The sequence below is a fragment of the Elgaria multicarinata genome, chromosome 1, assembly GCF_023053635.1.
Source record: "Elgaria multicarinata webbii isolate HBS135686 ecotype San Diego chromosome 1, rElgMul1.1.pri, whole genome shotgun sequence".
Lineage (NCBI taxonomy): Eukaryota > Metazoa > Chordata > Lepidosauria > Squamata > Anguidae > Elgaria > Elgaria multicarinata.
Window position 1 is genome coordinate 107,874,575 of NC_086171.1, and position 20,117 is coordinate 107,894,691.

At 40.1% G+C, this 20,117-nt stretch overlaps 1 protein-coding gene across 1 annotated transcript; it reads left to right on the forward strand.

The window, feature by feature from the left end:
* Positions 1-1,394: 1,394 nt before the first annotated feature.
* On the forward strand, positions 1,395-20,031 carry RNF2 (ring finger protein 2). Its single transcript, XM_063134827.1, has 7 exons — positions 1,395-1,494; positions 12,245-12,333; positions 12,596-12,756; positions 13,424-13,639; positions 15,150-15,422; positions 15,658-15,829; positions 17,858-20,031. Exons 2-7 carry the CDS (start codon positions 12,247-12,249, stop codon positions 17,957-17,959), a joined length of 1,011 nt encoding a protein of 336 aa, XP_062990897.1. The 5' UTR covers positions 1,395-1,494; positions 12,245-12,246; the 3' UTR covers positions 17,960-20,031.
* Positions 20,032-20,117: the final 86 nt, after the last annotated feature.

Here is a 20,117-nt window from a genome sequence, read left to right on the forward strand (position 1 = left end):
TTGTCCATTATTGCTATGACTGTTCTAAGTAATACTTTAGTTTAATTGTACCATCCAATATTATATATTTTGAAAACCAAAACCAAAAAATACTAGTCCAATGCAGCATTGTTAGGTTCTTTGCAACTGAGGTGAAACTACACACCAGATTTGAAAGGCTTCTGCACTGAAATGGAATGAATAAAACATTCAGATGTATGGGTACTGGACATGACTGAGGTGAAGGGGAAAGGCAGAGTTTGTGCATGCACGTTCAGACATTTGTCAGTCAAGATGCTACTAAGACAGCAGGCGATTACTTTTAATTCAGCATTTTGTATTATGTACTCTAGAAAAGCACACTGAAGAAGTAGAGGAATAGATATAAAGAAACCAAGTCAGTGACCTGGAGCAAAACCGAGGGAGATTTTGGGCATAGCTAGACCTAAGGTGAGTGCTGGATGCCCTGTGTGGCACTTATTTATTTATTTATTTATTATTTATTTAGAATATTTATATACCGCTCCCCATTGAAAAATTTCAGAGCGGTGTACAAGATAAAATGAAAAAAACAAAAACAAAAACAGAATAAAACAGTTAAAACAAAATTTAAAAGAAGCAAAAAAACAGAGATTCAAGGCTGCATATTAAGGTGGAATAAAGATGTTGGAATAAAGATGTTTCCAGGAGGTGCTGAAAGGGGTACTTAGATGAACAGGTTTGACCCCAGGACAATCCTGGGATAAACCTTAGGTCTAGCTACAGCCAAAATCAAATTGATGGGTCCTGTTGTGGGTGGCTGATAAAAGGAGGTGATAGCAAATTGTATCAAAAGAGGAATATAATAATGGTTAAAATATGGGGCAAAGTGTGACAAAAAAGGCAAAGGAGCAAAATCTTAAAAGTGATTTATTGTATGGATGGCCCAAGTGGAAACCTCGTTGTTGTTTAAAATATATAAAGGAGCTAAAGCTGAGGAGGCGGTAACAAAAGCAGGCTTTTATTCTTTTATTAGTCTGTCTTCCGGCCCCCAATCCCTGAAGCTAAGGTAGCTGAAATATAACGCGGGTGGGTGGAAAAGACTTTACAGAGCAGCCTAAGGATGTAAACAAAAAGAAAAGTCTGGCGAGCAACAGCAGAAGGTCGAGGAGGAAAAGCTCTCAGCACCTGTGGGGAGGGAAGGCGAGGGGGGCGTGGTCGATGGGCGGAGTTTCGTTGAAACCTCCCGCTCCGCTTTCTGCTTGGCCTCAGCAGCCATGAATAATGTAAGTCTCTTATTTTCCCAGCGTCCTTTGCGGCGGCGGCTGTCTGCTGCTCGCCATATTGTGTTGCTTAGGGTCGTGGGGGGGAGGGAAGGGGGCTGAGGCAGCCGCTGTCGACCCGCCTCAGCCCTGGCTGCGGGAAGAGGCGGCGGCGGGGGTGCCGACGGCGGGGGAGGTGACAACGACGGGCAAGAAAGCCGCGCTGGCGGGAGGGAGAGGGCAAGCCACCGAGAGGTAGCGAACAACGGGGCCGGTGAGTGGGAGGGGAATTGTGTGTGTGTGTGGGGAGGGTGTTGCTCAGCTGTTGGGGGGCTGGAGTGAGTCGGTGGGTCTCGAAAGGGGACGCCTTCGCCCCCCTCTGCGAAGCTGCAGGAGCCTCCTTTGGGAATCCCGTGCCCCTTACTTAAGAGTAAGCCCGGTCGAGCTCAGTGGGACTTGCTTCCGAGTAAAACATGCCTATCATTGTGCTTCACTGCCCCTTTCACGCGTCCCTCCCTTCCCACGACCCCTTTCTTCTTCCAGTTCAGACCGTACGCCCCCCCCTCACCCCCCACCCACCCCCATTAAGGGAGCGACAGACTTAATAAGTGGGAGTGGGCGTCCCTCTTCCACCCACCTCTGCTCCTGAGCTGTCACGATGGGTCCCTTCAGACTGGGAAGGAGAGGAGAACGAGTGACCTGGCTGCATGCAGGTAGGAAGGCTCCCTGGAGTTGTCAGTGGTCATCCTTAATCTCTACCTCCGTTTTTCTGGCTGGCTTCAGGCACGTAAAGGTCAAGACCCGAGGAATTATTCAGTCCTCCTGTGCGGTGTTTGCAGACGGACAAGGGGTGTAAGAGTACACCATTTCTAAAGAAGGGAAAGGTGCACTATTGCTGGTATCTCGCTTGGCAGCCCCCCCCCCCACATATTATTTGTGCAGGTGAAATGATGCTTTCAGAGTATCTGAAACGTAGGCGGAGTTATGAGTTGTTAACTTGTTACCTATACTTTGTGCAGTAATACATATGAACACAACTTGACTGAGTCTCATTTCTCTTTGATGTGTTGGAACTGGAGTTGCTAGGTACCGCTTAATTTAAAGGGATGCCTCTTGTGAATTCTGAACTCTTGCAGATCCGAGAAAGATGGGCCAACCAGAACCTCAGTAGAGCTCCTTAGAGTAGAAGCTCTTCAGTTTTGCTCATTTTCAATATGACAAGGATGGTAGTTGTATATCTCTAGGCTTGTCAAAATAGTAAAGTTGTTTTGTGATAATATATGTGTCTATCAAAAAACTATTTGATTTAAAATCAAACAGATGAGATGAAATATCTATCATTGGATTTCCTGCAGGTTTTTAAAAATATATATATGAAAAGTTCAAAGTACGGTTGGGCATTTGACTTCTCAAAAAAAGATTTGAAAAATGGCCCAGTCAAATAATGGTCAAAAAGTATTAACTTTTTAGAACAATTAAAACGATTTTGATATTCTAATTACAGAACCACTCTGAAACAATGAACTTGCATTTTTAAAAATTATTAATTATAACCCTTAATATTTTTAGGTAAACTTTGAATTATTTGACTGAACATTGCTTCTATTTTATCCTAGAACATTTATTTATTTGAAGCATTTTTACTCCACAATTTAGCTGAAAAGGTCTCCCAGGGCAGCCACAGGATCAGCCTACAGTTTCCATTTAAATAATAATAATAATAATAATAATAATAATAATAATAATAATAATAATGCAAAGTAACAGCAACAATTTTAAAAATTCAATTTTTAAAGGTACCAAGTAGTCAGCAGCTCTGCTTCAGGCATCATCAGCTTCATGAAATACTTTATAATAAACAACTGTAGTCAAATAATAGAGGTCAATTGACAATATTTGACTATTCAATTGACCAGCAGGCCAACCCTAGTTAAAAGCTGTGCCAGAGGGGGAAATCAGGTGTGTGTGTGTGTGTGTGTGTGTGGCTTATTTTTCCCTACCTTGTGCTGGTCTCCTAAACCAAAGGCATTATCCAGCTCTGACTACACACTAGCAGCAGGACAGCACAATGGGAATGCTAGTGGATTCTTAAGCAAAGGAAACAAGCAGTAATATTAATTTCCAGAATGGGGCAATCACAGTACGGGAGTTCCACTAGGGTGACCATATGAAAAGGAGGACAGGTCTCCTGTATCTTTAACAGTTGCATAGAAAAGGGAATTTCAGCAGGTGTCATTTGTATATATGGAGAACCTGGTGAAATTCCCTCTTCTTCACACCAGTTAAAGCTGCAGATGCCCTGCCCTCTTTTAAATCTGGTCACTCTAGTATAGCTCCTGCACCTTTAACTGTTGTGATGAAGAGGGAATTTCACCAGGTTCTCCATATATACAAATGACACCTGCTGAAATTCCCTTTTCTATGCAACTGTTAAAGATACAGGAGCCCTGTCCTCCTTTTCATATGGTCACCCTAAGTTCCACTGACCCACTTTGGAAACAACTCTTTCTAGAGGTTCTTTAGGAAGTGCTAGCTTCCTGTTGTGCTAGTGGTTGGTCCTGCTGGCACAAAAGAAAGAGCAGGAGCACAGTGTTGGTATAGGATATTGTCCTATGAGTGCTTTCACATGAGGCTTTTAAAGTGCCATTAGCTTGCCTTGTTCATGGGTTTTTACAGGAGTTTTACATGATACTGTCATTATCCTGTAATCTTCCCATGCTTTCTCCCTGCTTCTCCCATCTTTTCTCATTATGCAAATAAATAAAGAAAAATCTGTTATTTTTTCAAGGCACACAAAAGTAGCACCACCAACAACAGTTGTGGATATTTGATATTGAAACTTTTGGCAGTTTGCGGGGGGGCTGCTTTTGATGTTAGCTGTGATGTTACTGAGGGGCATGTTCCAAGATCATACAGAGGAAATCTTTCTCCACAACTGTGTCATTTTATTTCTTGTATCATGCTACAAGCTCGCTAATGGTTGATGATACATCTCAAATTGCAGTGTGCTTTCATGGAGCCCCAAGTGATTTGGGGGAGGGGGGCATGCAAAATGGAAGACAACAGTTTTGATATCTCTTGCTTTAGCTGTATTTATAATTGTTCTGCATTGAACTACCATTTCTATTTGTAATTTTTTTTAAAAAAAAGAGATAGTTAGACGACACAATTATACCTGCATGGTGAAGTATAAGCATCCTGTCGTTTTGTCATTTCAAATTCCAATAAAGTTCATCATTTATTTCAAATGAAATACTTCTGACTTCTGCCTGGGAACAGTGCAGCAAAGAAGGGGAATTCTTTGTGGGTGGATGTTCTGTGGGATATGTATAATTTCATGGTGTTTCCAGAGGGATGGCTCCTAGCAGTACTGGTCAAAAGGGCATTGTGAAGCTGTTCTATCTTGGGGAAAGAAAAATGGAAGTCGTTGTCTGGAAAAAAAAAAACACCCTTAAAATCCTGTCAATGAGGCAGGGTGATTGTATAATAAAAACCTATTCTGGATGTATCCTCAGTAAAAGGAATAAAGGATGAATCTATATTTTATGGTGAGGAGAGGAAAATATCAGTCTATTGCTGTTGCATACTTCCAGTATATATTTTTCTTAAAATGTGTATAGACTCACTGTGCATGCCCACTAAGGAATAAAGTGGGAGGAAGGAATTGCTGTTGGAGGGTGGTAGAAAATGGCAGCTATTTTTCCATCCTGTTTTGCTTTGCCCACATATGTGGATGGGAGATTGTGGGATACGATGCAAAAAAAAAAAAAATCACTAAAAATCTGCAATGGCTTCTGCAGTGTAGACAGCCCATTACAACTCCAGATTATTATTATTTTTAAAAAAGGGAACCAGAAACCAGGATGTGCAAGAAAGCTTCCATCTGAAAGCACCCTAAGGCCTGGTTTGCATGTAACAGCAAGCCAGAGTATGGTTCAGTATGGATTGTTGTTGAATCATGGGTTGTTATTACATGTGAACCCTGTACTATGGTTTCACTATGAGTTGGTAACCACAAAAAATCCAGAGACCATAATCCAACAACAAATCATGGATTCTCTTCCTGGGTTGTTCATGGTTAACAACCCATAGTTAAACAAAGTGCAGAGTTCGCATGTAACAATAACTCACAATTCAACGACAACTCAACCTGTATTCTGGGTTGTCATTACATGTGAACAAGGTCAATTTCTCTTCCCAAAGCTGCTGGTTGTCTCATGGGGAAAACATGTAGGTATCAATACAGATGGTGCAGAGACAGAATTACCTACTCTGAAAGGAGCCTGTCTGTTATAGAAATTGCCACTTAGTTTGTGTCCTTCCAGTCAGGAGGTACTCCCAGATAAGTGAGATGCAGAAACAACAGGTGGGCTTCTCTGAAGATTGATAATTCTTAAATGTTAGAAGACTAGAGATACAGAGTGAAGTGGGCCTTCACTTCAGAAGAAAAACTGTGTCTTGGCTGTTGGAAACTAAAAAGACATTGTTCTAACACTAATGAAATCATAACTAATCAGTGCTATATTATTACAGTTGTTTCCACACAAAACAATTATCAGATGCAATTCATTGTAAAATGCTCATTCATTTTGAAAGTTTCAGTATAATCTTTCAACATTGCTAACATTGTTCTTTAACGCTATTCTGTGATATAATTTTATTCCAAAACCTAATGAGGCTGCCGCTGATTTTGACTAGATCTAAATGGGTGTTCTGACCCCCTTCCCTGGTGCTTTCTTTTATTTTTAATAGTTATTTGTTACTAGGTTTTTTTAAAAAAATACCTTCCAATATTTTTGCTGCCTTCTGAAACAAGTTAGTATGATTTTGCTTTTCCACTCTTTGTGGATTCTTCTGTTTTGCAAATGGCAGTATAATGTGGGAAGAGATATACTGGTGCATCTTGCAGTGCTTTAATCCAGAAAAAAAAATCTGAAAAGTTTCAGAACTTCTCTTACTCCCTCACTCCGGAATAACATCTAACCATGAAGCATGTACGTTTGTGGACTTTCAGTCCTTGCTTGTGTTTAATTTTCCTTCAGTTGTGGAGACTAATTAAACTCAAAGTCAAACACAGCAAAAATAGGAGTGTGATTTCTAGAAGGAATAGCCTGCACACAAAATACAGTGGACACTTATCCAACCATTATGAACTAGTTGGGAGAAATAAGTGGATCAGTATTGAGTGACTTGCTGCTGTTCATATTTGGCTACTGCAGTCGCTGAGAAAGAAACCTCTGTGTTTGAGTAGGTCAGGTCAGTAGGACAGCTGCTTAAGCTCAAGTAAATGGGTCATAAGCAACGGCGGAGGAACATTCAAATCAGTGCTGTGACTGGAGTTGCCACTGAAATTAAATTTGAACTTTGGGAATCGTCTTTCGATGAATATCGCAGGTAGCCAAACAACTTGATACTACTATTGAAAATTCCTCGGAGTTCTGTAAAACCTTCTTGTGAATGTGTGTTTTTGGAGTGCGGTGTGTGTGTGTGTGTGTATATATATATGTAGATAGATGGCCTTGATATGTTTTTGGGAAAGAAGAGAGTTCTTAAGCTTTGTCATGACAAAAATACTTAAAGGCTCTTCAACAAGAGTTACATGGCCTGCTATGAAAATAAAATTGCTAGGAACTATGTGTACTTGTATGAAGGGCAGGATAAAATTTAATAAATAAAATTTATTTACTTATTTACAGCGTTTGTATACTGTTCCATATCTATACAGATTCCAGAGTGGTGAATATAAAAGGTACAATAATTAAGGGGATGTTTTATGCAATGGTTGTGACAAAGCAAACATGTTTTTTACCTCCAGGCATGGAGCTGAATAGATAGGTAGAAAATGAAGAGAGTGTGATATATAAACAAGCACTGAAGAACAGTTCAGTGATAAATTTACGTGCTTTACTTGCTTCTGTTGTTTCCCAAGTTTCCTCAAAGTTTCCTCAAAGTTCTGTGTTAGCTGGGAGGTTAGGTTTGGCTGAGAGATGGTGGTTTGCCCAAGGCCACCTAGTGAGATTTGTAGCTGAGCAGTTGATTGAAACGTGGCTTCCCACTACTGTGCTCGCTGCTCTAGCCAGTGTACCATATTGGCATCTTGTGCCTTGCTCAATAACTCTTCTAGGAGTGCTTTTTGAAATCTAGCTTCAAACAAAACTAACAGTACCCCACTTCTGAGCAATAGAAAGTTTCTGTGCAATTTGAAAACTTCATTTCTCCTTTCCCAAATTCTTCAGAGTTGGTCAGTCTGCGTCAGATCATGAATAGTGCTACATGTCTCTATATACACTGTAGCCAAAATATGTGTTATGGAAAAAAGGGAATTGAAAACACAAGATTATTTTTGGCTGACTGCTAGCCAGGTATTTGCTTAACAAATTTCACAGAAATGCTCTGTTTTTGTTTTTAAATAGCAAAGACTGATTTATTTTCCCTTAATTGAATGCTTTTATACTGTCTAGAAAGTTATATATATATGCAAACTGTTAAAGGAATCCTGTTGCCAGAGTATAAAAAAACATGGCCATCCCCACTGCCAGCCACTTGTGCTTGTTGAAAGATAAGCCTGCTTTTTGACTAGCTCACTTGCAAGTTTGCCTGTTTACTTATGAGTCTGCTCTCATATCCACCCACACTGTTATTTATCCACCCAAGCAGGGTGGATAACAATCAATGATAATTAAAAACAACAAGATTTTAAAAATATAAATCTTTTTTTTAAAAGGCATCATAAATAAAATACTAAATTACATTCTAACTTAAATAATGTTGCAATTTAATTTTATTATAAACATGCTAAATCTCCACATGCAGTCTCATAAAAATGAAGTTTCCTACAAATCAAACATGGGATTAATTTCATATTTTCATGTCATGAAAATGGCTCTGCCCAGCCTAACTAACAGGTCTTGCTTCTTGAAAACTTTGGGCTTTCAGTTTCTCTGACTAAAGTCACATGTGCAAAGGACAGATAGGATTGTTATTCTTATGTGGTAATGGAGTTAGATCAAGGTGTTAAGATAAAAAGACAATATTATAGGGCTCAGGTTATCTGAAAGACCATATTCTCCCTTCGGAGCCTGCCTGTGCTTTGAGAACTTCAGGGGAGGCCCAGTCCCACCACCATCATAGGCATGCCTGGTAGGAACACGGGAGAGGGCCTTTTCGGTGGCTGCCCCAGGGTTCTGGAACTCCCTTCCCAGGGAAGCTAGACTGGCTCTCTCCTTGGTGTGCTTCCGGAGGCAGGCAGGGTTTTTTTTACTTTTTAAAATTGTTACATGCATTTTAAATGTTTTAATATTGACCTACATTTAATTATATTTTTTAACTTTTGTATATTTCTATTTCTATTTTTAATTGTTTATGTTTTAGTTTTGTGAAGCTGCCTTGAGGCCCAGTATTGTGAAAACACTGGGAATAATAATAATAATAATAATAATAATAATAATAATAATAATAATAATAATAATGTTTTCAGCCCAGTAATGATCAAACTTTGCTTTTAGTCATGGGAATTTTGCTTTAGTTTGCCTCTTTATTTTTTGTAAAGTCAAGGGCCAAGACAGAAAGAAGTGGAAAGGAGCAATACTAGAAAGAACATGTCCAGTGTGCATGTTCCTGTATTTTCATATTAAGGCTGCAATCCTATGTCCACTTACCTGAGATCACTCTGCATTGAACTCAGTGCAGCTTTTTATGAGAAGACTTGTGTAGGATTGTGCTGTTAAGTGCTGTTAGCTTCAAATTGTTGTCCTTTTCTGCACTTTTTCCAGCTCTACAGTCTCTTTTATGTGTGGTGACCAAAACTAAACACAGTATTCTAAGTGTGGTCGCACCATAGGTTTGTATAAAGGCAGTATGATACTTGCAATTTTATGTGTTAGGCTATCTGTTAACCTTAGCTTGAATTGCAACACTTAGGCTCATCCATAGAGAGCTCCATCACACCAGCAATTTATTGCACTCTCACCATGCCTGGTATGTCTTTTTGCAGAACGGTACTCACATGACATTCTCCCTGTCCTGCACTCATCTTGCCTCTTCCCCTCCCTTTTCCGTCTTACTTTGGAGCGGGGGAAGTCTGGGTTTTCCCCTCTCTGTATGCAATAAAGCTGCTTCTCTGTCCTGTGTACTGCTGTCCTTGCGCTATATCAGACCATCCCATTTTTTGTTGGGTGTGTGTGTGTCAAAGGGCGGTCTCGCTGACAAAAGAGGAGGGCGGGGCGGTTCTCTCCTCATATGTTCGACCATGAAGGGGGAGGGAGAGAGGGTGCCCGAACACCCTGGGGAGAAGGCAAGCGAGGCTACTGCCGCCTGTGCCCAGGACTCAGACCATGCTGTGTGATGACTCAAGAATCTTCCCTAGGTTCTGGCTTCTAGACTCAGAGCATTATTGCACGCACACTCATGCTGCCTTGAGTGCCTCTTGTTTGGCCTTCTCTTAATTGCTAATATAACATAACATGAGGTTCTTTATCCTTTCATTGCCTGAGGGTAATGAAAGCATGAGCACCCAGACAATACTTGAAATAAGTGGGAAGCCTTTCTGATAGCTGCTTAGTATTAAAAGTGTATCCCTAGACTTCTTTATATTCAGATGTTGGCAGTTCAAGTGTTGGCCTTATTGCAGTAGGATCAGCTGGAGCACTAACATAGTAGCAAATGTTTTAAATATGGATTAACGATAGATGCATGACTGCACTGGGTTTAGACGACGCAGTTTAAAGGGCATTTATATTTTTAAAATTCACTTTAGTAGAGAAACTCTTATAAACAAGCACTTCGTTATGAAAATGCTTGCATATTTGTATGCTGAAGATATAGGGAAATGGGAAGCTTCAGTGAGTTAACTTAATAGTTTCTGTTGATAAGTATATCTTTTGATGCTTTCATGGTACTTCAGAATGTCATAAATATGTTCTTAATTTTCTGCCTTGCTTGGTTTGCTTTTGCCATAAGAAATTCTGCCATAGCTATTAGTTATAGCATCAGAAGCAAATGCTTTGATATTTTATTTATTTATTTATTTGTTGCATTTTTATACCGCCCAATAGCCGAAGCTCTCTGGGCGGTTCACAAAAATTAAAACCATAATAAAACAACCAACAGTCTAAAAACACAAATACAAAAACATTCACATCTCTAAATATAAAGCATTGGTGCAAGGAAAGGATTCAGGATTTGTCTTAGACTTAGAGCATCTTTGGTTCATTTAGGAAAATCAATTTGTTGCTAAGTTACATATGATATCTGTGAACATAGCCTTTCCTCCATGAATTTGTCTAATCTCCACATTGGTGGCCATTGCTACATCCTGTAGTAGCAAATTCCAGAGTTTTAACTAAGCACTGTGGGAAGAAGTACTTTCTTCTATCTGCCCTGAGTTCAGCTTTGTTGGATGATGACCCTGCATAACTTTGAGAATGGTCAGATGTGGCAAGAGTCTTTCATATAGGCCTGGCATAATCATTATCGCTTTGTGTTGGAAAGTGGTGTTTGCTGCTTCTGACTGTGCCAGGCTTTGAGGATGAAAGGGAACAATAATCCCACTCCTATCCCAAGTACATGGTAAGGAGGTGGGGCTGTTCACTCACTCCACGCTAGGATATGCAGTCGCTCTGAAGCAGTGAGAATTTTCCTTTGCTCCCGCCTCCCCTCATCGGCACCACGTCACTGGGGGCGGAAGGGAAAGGGGAAGTCTGTCTCTCTTTCTTAGCATAAAATGAATGACCCCCTTCAGAGTTCTCTGATGTGTGGAGAACTTGGATGAGGACAGGGAGGCCTTGCATTGTGCAGGTGGCTTCCAGGAAGATATTCATGGTTACCAACAGCAACTTGGCAGCTGTGTTTGTGAAATGCTGAGAATATAACTGTCACTTATGCATTGCCAGTCTGAGCAATTTGGCAGCCTTATTAGAAACAATGTTCTCCACGGACGGGAGTGAGTAAACAGCTTTTCTGCTGAAAATAGTATTGCAATTGGCAGGAAGATGCCAAGTTCCAGGGACACACAAGGGAAATGTGCAGTCCCCTGGGAAAAGGGCATTATTAGAGCTTTTATTTAACTGGTTGAACTCCAGATCAATATTTCTTACTCCCAACAATCTGAAGAGACACTTCTGCAGGCTTTGCATTGATGGCATTGGATGGAACCACTTGTTTTTCCAAAAAGCATTGGAGAAGGCACTAATTAGCTGACTAGAATGTTATTGATCAGGTTAGCAGATTTGAAAATGATCAATGGAAAGATAGAAAAAAATCTTTTGAGGTTGATTGCACAAGGCAGGAATATAGGGGTCATATGTTAAAGCACTTAAATCAAGACTGCTTAGAAAGCGAGGAGGCACAAGATTACCTGGCATCGCAATCTGGTGTTATATTATAACTCTTTTTTCATATCTATCTGCATGTTCCAGCCTTCGTGAACTCTTATGTTCTCTATGCTCAGGCCAATACTAAATGCTAAGATTGGCAGCTTACATGTTAGATGTACTAGAATGTTAATTCAATATTTACTTGAATATTCAATAGGCATATATAATTGTATGTGAATGGTTGTCACACAAACATGTAGTCATATCCACTACTGGTGGTTTTAATAATGAAATAACATTGTATGTCTATACAAACTGTTGAGTGCGAATGATGTCGCATTTAAGTGACCTCTCCATGTTTGTATGAGGTTGCTAAAAAGTTGGAACTAGTTATACATGCATGACTCTGCCAAAGGGAAGAGAAAGTTCTGTAGCTGGGAATTTTTAGTCTCTCTCTTCTCTCTCCACCCTGGAACTCCACAGCTTTAGTTTGTCTCCTTCAGTGAAGAATACCTTCAGTCAGAACACTAGGTCAAAAGAGAGGTGTGTCCCTGTTCCATATCAAACAGTGGTGAGAATGCATGTTAGAACTGGGAATAATCTGAGGGATGTTTTCAGGTGATCAGTCTTCTCCTCTTGGGGCCTGAATCAGTGTGGGAAAATGGCCTATTACAATGCTTGATTTTGATATGTGTATTTTTCTTCTTTTAGCCATGTCTCAGGCTGTGCAGACAAATGGAACACAGCCTTTGAGCAAAACATGGGAGCTCAGCTTATATGAACTTCAAAGAACACCTCAGGTACCACAGAGTTGCTTTTTACATCTTTGTGTAAGTTGCAGAGGACATGGCTTTTTTATGAATGTGACACTTTCCAACTGACCCCAGAAATCAGTTAATTTCTTACGTGCCATCCAGAATGCTGCACCAAAAATCTCATCTGATTTACACTACCAGAAATAAGTAAAGCCGATGAATTTATAGGGGGATTTAAAAAAAACACCTTTTTAGTAGTAACTTCAACTTGACCAGTTGCCTGAGAACACTATTTCTTGATCATTAGGAAGCAATAACAGATGGCCTGGAGATAGTGGTGTCACCTCGAAGCCTCCACAGTGAGCTGATGTGCCCCATTTGTTTGGATATGTTGAAAAACACCATGACTACTAAGGAATGTCTACATCGTTTTTGTGCTGATTGTATCATCACAGCCCTCAGAAGTGGGTAAGTAAGGGGGAAGGAAAGGAAAGGAACCTCTTGTGCAAGCACTGAGTCATTACTGACTCTTGGAGGGATGCCAGCTTTCGCTGATGTTTTCTTGGCAGGCCTTATAGTGGGGTGGTTTGCCGTTGCCTTCCCCAGCCATTATTACCTTTCCCCCAGCTAACTAGGTACTCATTTTGCCAACCTTGGGAGGATGGAAGGCTGAATTAACCCAAGCCGGCTGCCTGAAACCAGCTTCCACTGGGATCGAACTCAGGCCGTGGGGAGAGTTTCAGCTACAGAAACTGCTGCTTTACCGCTCTGCGCCACACGAGGCTCTTAAGTAAGGGGGAAGTATATTCAAAAATCCTTTATCAGGACTGGTTACAGCACCTCAGCAATACCTTGGAATTCTGGTTAAACCATCAGGAACCTGCAAAAATACCTTTGCTTTACGTTTTTCAGCTTCCCTCTGAAGTTATTTTTTTCCAATCCATAGTGTCAGCCAGGGCCAAGACCCCTTAAGAAGGTAGGAAAGTATATGTAGTTGTCACATTTTTATCTCATCCTTATTCCAAGGAGCTCAGGGTGGTATACAACTGTGAGATAGGATTTCAAGAAGAATCTGTCAAGGTACATGGTATGAAAAACATACTTATGGAATTGGTTTCTCCTCTTCTCTTGTTAGAAACAAAGAATGCCCTACTTGTCGTAAAAAACTCGTTTCTAAAAGATCACTGAGACCAGACCCAAACTTCGATGCTCTCATCAGTAAAATTTATCCAAGTCGTGATGAATATGAAGCTCACCAGGAACGAGTCCTAGCAAGGATCAGCAAGCATAATAACCAGCAAGCTCTGAGCCATAGCATTGAGGAGGGCCTGAAAATCCAGGCCCTGAACAGGTAAGAGATTCTGAATAGTTAAGAGATGGGTAACGTCTATGGCTCAGTAGTAGAGCACACATGCTTTGTATGTGGGAGGACCCATGTTGAATCCCCTGGGTAACTCGGGTAGCAGAATTGGGAGAGATCTTGGCCTAGAAATTCTGCTAGTCTGTTACCTGTTACCCTGAACAGGTAAGAGATTCTGAATAGTTAAGAGATGGGTAACGTCTATGGCTCAGTAGTAGAGCACACATGCTTTGTATGTGGGAGGACCCATGTTGAATCCCCCGGGTAACTCGGGTAGCAGAATTGGGAGAGATCTTGGCCTAGAAATTCTGCTAGTCAGAGTAGTCAATATTTGGCAAAATGGATCTATCTCTGCTTCACATATGTGTTAATTTGAAGTGCATGAAAGGCAAATGTTTTGAATAAGGTCCTGCATATTTGTGCTTGGATGACAGACTGCATAGTGGTGGCTCCTTGCCATAGGAGCATACAAACTAATGCTTCAATATACTCAATGATGTTACTGCTGTTGAAGTGAATATATTCTAATATTTGTTAGAAAACTGTTTAAAATAGCACATTTTGTGTCCTTAAAAGGTATTTGTACATTTTTACGCTATTGACTGAACCTGTCTTGCAAAATTCTACTTGGTCATGGTAGAATGTTAAATGTACTAAATACCAGTACAGAAAGGCCCTTCTATAATACATGCCATTTTCTACAATACATGTTGCAGTATGTGTCATTGGGCACAGTCAACACACCTTCCTTGAAGTTGTGTTTCTCTTTTATGGGGCTATTGCTCTTTCCTGCCATAAAACTGTGGTGTTTCATACTCCAGTGGGTGGGAGAGAAGTACTGGGTGTTCCCTTTTTTCTTTGTCAGTATTCGAAATCTCTCTAACTCGCTTATAAGTTAGGTGTGTCTGACCTCCTTCCATCTTAATTTTTTTTTACTAAATTAAAAAGGCCCTTATAGAGGAGATACTCCATTGTCTTAATAACTGTAGTCAACCTTTTCTGTATCTTAGACCGGTCTTCTAATCTTAGTAGGATCTGAGCTGAAGTTTCCATCTTTGCATCAGGGTTTCTGAGCACATTTCTATATTTGGTATTTTGGGTGGTTGTCGCCCACCCCCACCCCACACTATTTAGAGATATAACTTTCACATTATTTCAGCTACACCTGAAACTTTATGAGATCCATGTGAGAAAATGCCATGTTTGCCCCTCAGTAATGGGCACTTTGCTAATCTACTTCAAAGCTAACCTGGAAGTAGCAGTTCACACTAGGATGCTGGACAACCAGCTACATGTTAGGAGTCTTGGATGGTTGTTTTGTGTCTATTATGTTGGCTAGATATATGTTCTGAAATCTTGGAGTCTTACTAAGACATGTTATACTTTGGTTATTTGTATTTAGTAAAGAATTTTAGAATGAACCAATATATTTGCTAGGATGCTGAAAATGAATGGCTGAAGTGTTGCATGGTTTCCTGAATATTTCATGTATGCTTACTAGGTTACAGAGGGGCAAGAAACAACAGATAGAGAATGGCAGTGGAGCAGAGGACAATGGTGACAGCTCACACTGTAGCAATGCTTCAACTCACAGTAATCAGGAAGCTGGGCCAAGTAACAAAAGGACCAAAACATCTGATGATTCTGGGCTAGAACTGGACAATAACAATACAACAGTAGCTATAGACCCAGTATTGGATGGTGCAAGTGAAATAGAACTAGTTTTTAGACCCCATCCTACACTAATGGAAAACGATGACAGTGCACAGACAAGGTAAGCAATGGTCTTGTTCTTATTTTAGAAGCCACATTGTACATGTTAGTGAGCTAGGTTTCTTTGTGTGTGTGCGTTGTATGATGATTATTCAAGATAAACACTTAGGAAGTGCTAGCTCACTACCTTAACATATGGCTTCAATTGTTTTGATGGGGAATCTTTAACAATTGTCCCAATTTTATTTCTTGTACATAATCAGTAATCACACGGAATGTCTTTGCTCTTGGTGCAGGTACATAAAGACCTCTGGCAATGCCACAGTAGATCACTTGTCGAAGTACCTAGCTGTGAGACTGGCGTTGGAAGAACTACGGAGCAAAGGAGAGTCAAATCAGATGAATCTTGAAACAGCCAGTGAGAAGCAGTACACAATTTATATTGCTACAGCGAATGGCCAGTTCACTGTGAGTAGCTGATTGAGCTAAACCATAACAGGGAAGAAAGACAGCTTTGAGTTCTGCTTGACTCCTACTCAGAATTTCTTCATTCATAGAGGCTAAATGTGTGTGTGTGTGAGTGTGGGCTCTACCGCCACAGTCATGTGCTCGCCCCTAACATCCACGTGTTGAACATGGATGCCTATAAAGAGGTGCCTAATTGTGTTCAGTTGAACATGCATGCAGGTGTCCATTCTCAGTCTGTGAATGTTGGGGATAGAACTGCTGGGGCACATGATAAGGGCATGTCCAGAAGATGTAGCTCCCCTCCCTGAGTTTAGCCCTACATGTGGAGAATTTCTGAATAGGACATTGTTATACTTTAGCTGCTGTTGTAGTTGATCTAGGTAAACTGTATGCATTAACATGTGAACTGGGATAAAGAAATACACCATTACTACAAATTTTGTGTGCATGTATGGTTACATTACTAAAGAAAGAGAGAGAATAGTGTGGTAACTACAGTATTGGGCCTGCCTGCAAATAAATCCCAGCTTCAGATCTCTGCTCATCTGTGAAGCTTTCTGTGTAGCCATTGGCAGGTCTCCATCGCAGCCTATTCTATTCACAGGGCTATTTTACACAATCTTATCAGGGCTTGGGATGTAATCCTCTCCCCATTGCTGTTTTGAACTCTTGAAGGGACTGTTGAGATAACACACTAAGCCATGGTTAGGCTGCTAACCCTTTTGCAGCAAATGGTTAGTGAGTGTGTTTTAAACTGTGGTTAGGTAGCCACCACGGTTAGGAATGGTTCACATGACATGCTGAGTCATGATTCACACAACACACTAAGCCATAATGTTTAGTTCAAAATGCTTATCCACTGTGCCTTAGCATGTCACCTGAACAAGATCATTAACACATCTTAAGTGTATATTTAATGTTTGAAGCAGTCCTCACTTCTGATAACAAGTGTAATTAACTTATCAGAACTCTTCTCACATGCACAATTATGTATTCATATTTTAGGATGTGAGGCTTCTGGTGTAGGACTTAGAATTAGTGTTTGTAGGGAAATTGAAAACAGGTGCAGATCTAGTTGAAAGGAACCGGATGACATGGTAACTATTCTGGGTGGCTCCATATCTGTATAAAGTGGTCTGTCCTCAGAGTGGTAGACCCACCCTGCTGAAATGCATGGCCCTTCACATTTTTCTTGAGCTTAGATTATGGCCCTCTCCTTACCAATGTGGCAGAAAGGGGCTAAACTTGAAAAAATTGTAGTTCAAAATTGGCGAACCTTCTCTTGCTGAAGTCACCTTTCTGTCAAAAGGATGTCATTAAAAGCTGCCTGTCACCACAGCCCCAAAAGCTGGAATATATTGGGGACAAACACTTGGCAGAACATGGTGTTCGTGGTTCTGATGGTAATTGCTGCCATCCTTTTCCAATTGATTACCACATCAAAGAAACTTGGGCCACCTAGTCTTTACTCCGTCATGTCCTTAACAAGTAAATATGGAAGGGACTTGGAACTTATGTGGGCTGTGCCTAAAATGTTCATGGATAGGGGAAAGGATATCTACCGTATTCAAGACTCTCAAAGATCAGAAGCGCTGCATTATCTTGGGGTGATACTGATGCAGGAGAGATTTGGAGTTCCATTAGAATTGTGTTTAATTGTGTAACATTATTCATCCTGAGCCTTTTAAAGAGTCTTTCACAAGTGACTGGATCCATTACTGCTGAAGCAGTATGGTCCATACTCTATTAGCAAGAATAGCTTTGAAGCAGACATTTATGTTGTTAATACAAGTAAAGCACCCTTGCTCTGTGTGCAGCTGTTTCTTGCTTTAGGATTGGCAGTGGAGTTGACATCTGGTTTATATTAAACTATTTATAGACTGCTGAACACTCTTCTCCTTGTTGCTGTTTACAGACTGTGGTGCACCAGTGTTTGGTTATTTCTCTAGCTGTATATTCTGTTCATTTTCAGATGGCAGTGACACTATCAGTTTCTGGCTTGGGCACTAATTTTGACTTTGTCTTTAGGTGTTAAATGGCTCATTTTCCTTGGAGTTGGTCAGTGAAAAGTACTGGAAAGTGAATAAGCCCATGGAGCTCTACTATGCACCAACAAAGGAGCACAAATAAGCCTGACGGAGACTTTGAGTTGGAACTGTAATTACTTTTATAGCTTTGGTTTGCTTTAAATAAGTGAAGCACCATCCTCTGCATCATGCACAACTGCTGAGAGATTTGGATTCCTTGATGAATATTATTAATTACTAGACAGTATTTTGTGTGATATTTAACTTTCTTTCCTCTAGAGGACTGAACAATCTGTACATTCCATTGGTGCTCTCAAATGTGCTTTTGATTTGGTGGCTCTTGTTCCATGTGCATGGTATTAGAAGCAGGAAAGGTTTCATGGCAGACTTTATACTACCACCTTGATGAGTGTTGACAAGGGACAACAGAAATGATTGGAATCTAAAGAACTCTCTTTAGTTACAGCAATGTTAGAGCACATATGGTCAAAGTAGGTTTACTAGTAGTTGACTGCTTGTAATGCTAAAGAAACCGCTGGTTCTGGGGGACAGAGGGGCTGTTCACAGCACTAACTAAACGCTTATGCATTGCCCAGGTAACGAGTCCTTCTCTTTTGTAAATAAAAACTCAATTCACAAGTAATATCCTGTCTGTTCCCAAATAGGTGCCCATCTTGGGAATGTGAGTAATTCTTTCTCTCCCTGCTTTCATCATGCTTACTGTAACTGGGGTATTCTCAGATAAGGAGATGACACCCTCTTCAAATCATATTTAAGAGAATCCTAGTTAACTTTAACCATGTTTAATATTGGCGTCAAGTGTACAGATTAACAGCATTTAAAAGTATGAGAGGGAATTTACCCAGGGGAAGAACTTCAAGGAAGGGAATGTACATATCTGAGGCTGGCTCACAATTTGTTAACCATGATTTATGAAGAAGCAATATATTGGCCCATTAAGGGGGAAAGTACTAGTATTGATACATGTTAAAAATTAGTAATCTCTGCTGCTAGCTTGAGTGGCTTTAGTATCGATCAACAAATTAAATGAAGGGAAAGCAATGTTTCTGGGCACACCATCACCACAAGCCTGCAGGTTTTGAAATTGGTGGGATTCTTATGTGGAATCTTGAATGTGCTAGAAGTAAAAGGCACAAAAAGTGCTTGTTTTTGTAAAAGTACTCCAACCGTTAACTTTTTCTCAGTAAATACTAATTGATAAATTTCTTCAAAAATATTCTGTGCATTTCTTGCCCACGTTAAGAATATCTGGCATTTGTTATATTAATAAATAAAATGTATTTAGGTGATCTTCATTTTCAACTGGGTAAGACCTCTGCAGTGTTTGAGTACACCGCAACCAATTGCTGTGACTGGTTATGGTAAATCAGTAGTTTATCATCTTAGGCATATCTGTGTTCTTCACCTAGTGAGACTGCCAGGAAATCAGGGACTTCTTTCACTGTTAACGCCTCACCCCAACCCCAGTGCAGTATACTTGATCTCTGTCATTTGGTATTGGGAAGGGAGAAGAGTGTCCAAACATGTTTCTCATCCTGTCCTTATTGGGGTTAAGAATCTAGATATGATGCACGCCACTGTCATGTTTTCCCTTAAGAATCTGGTCATTACAGAATGTAGGAAGAAGCATAAGCTTTTCACTCTTGAGGATTATTTTAGTCCTACAGGAAAGTAAAACTATTGTATAATACTCCCTTTTTGAAGAGTTCTTCACTATCAGACATTCCTAAATTATGCTAGCAGTTTGTGCCATGAAACTCCACAATTACTAGACTTTTGGGGCTGGGGGAGGAGTTGTACTATGTCTGTTCGGTTTTGTTCAGTACTTTTGTTGTAACGTACAATTTATATAGCTTGGTAGTGCATGTCCACTAAATATAATCAGGTTTCTTTTTATGTGAAAAAATGTTTTTGTATGGGCAAACATCAGTTGCATTAAGAACAAATTTGAATTGTGACTTTTCCAAAATAATGTTTAGCCCTGTAAGCAGATAAAAGTGTCTGTAAAATTCTGAAAAGTGTATCTTCTAGGGGAAGGGAATGTTGTTCCCAACTTAGTGTGGGAGAATGTGAATTTTTACTTCTATGTTACAGTGAATTCACTAAGTATTTATATTTACTTAAATACATAAAGTAGCTGTTTTAATCAAACAACGGATTGCACTGTGACTTTTTAGTTTTATGATTAGATTTGAAAACAAGTTGCACATGCTTCTCTGTTGCTGCCATGTTTTCACAAA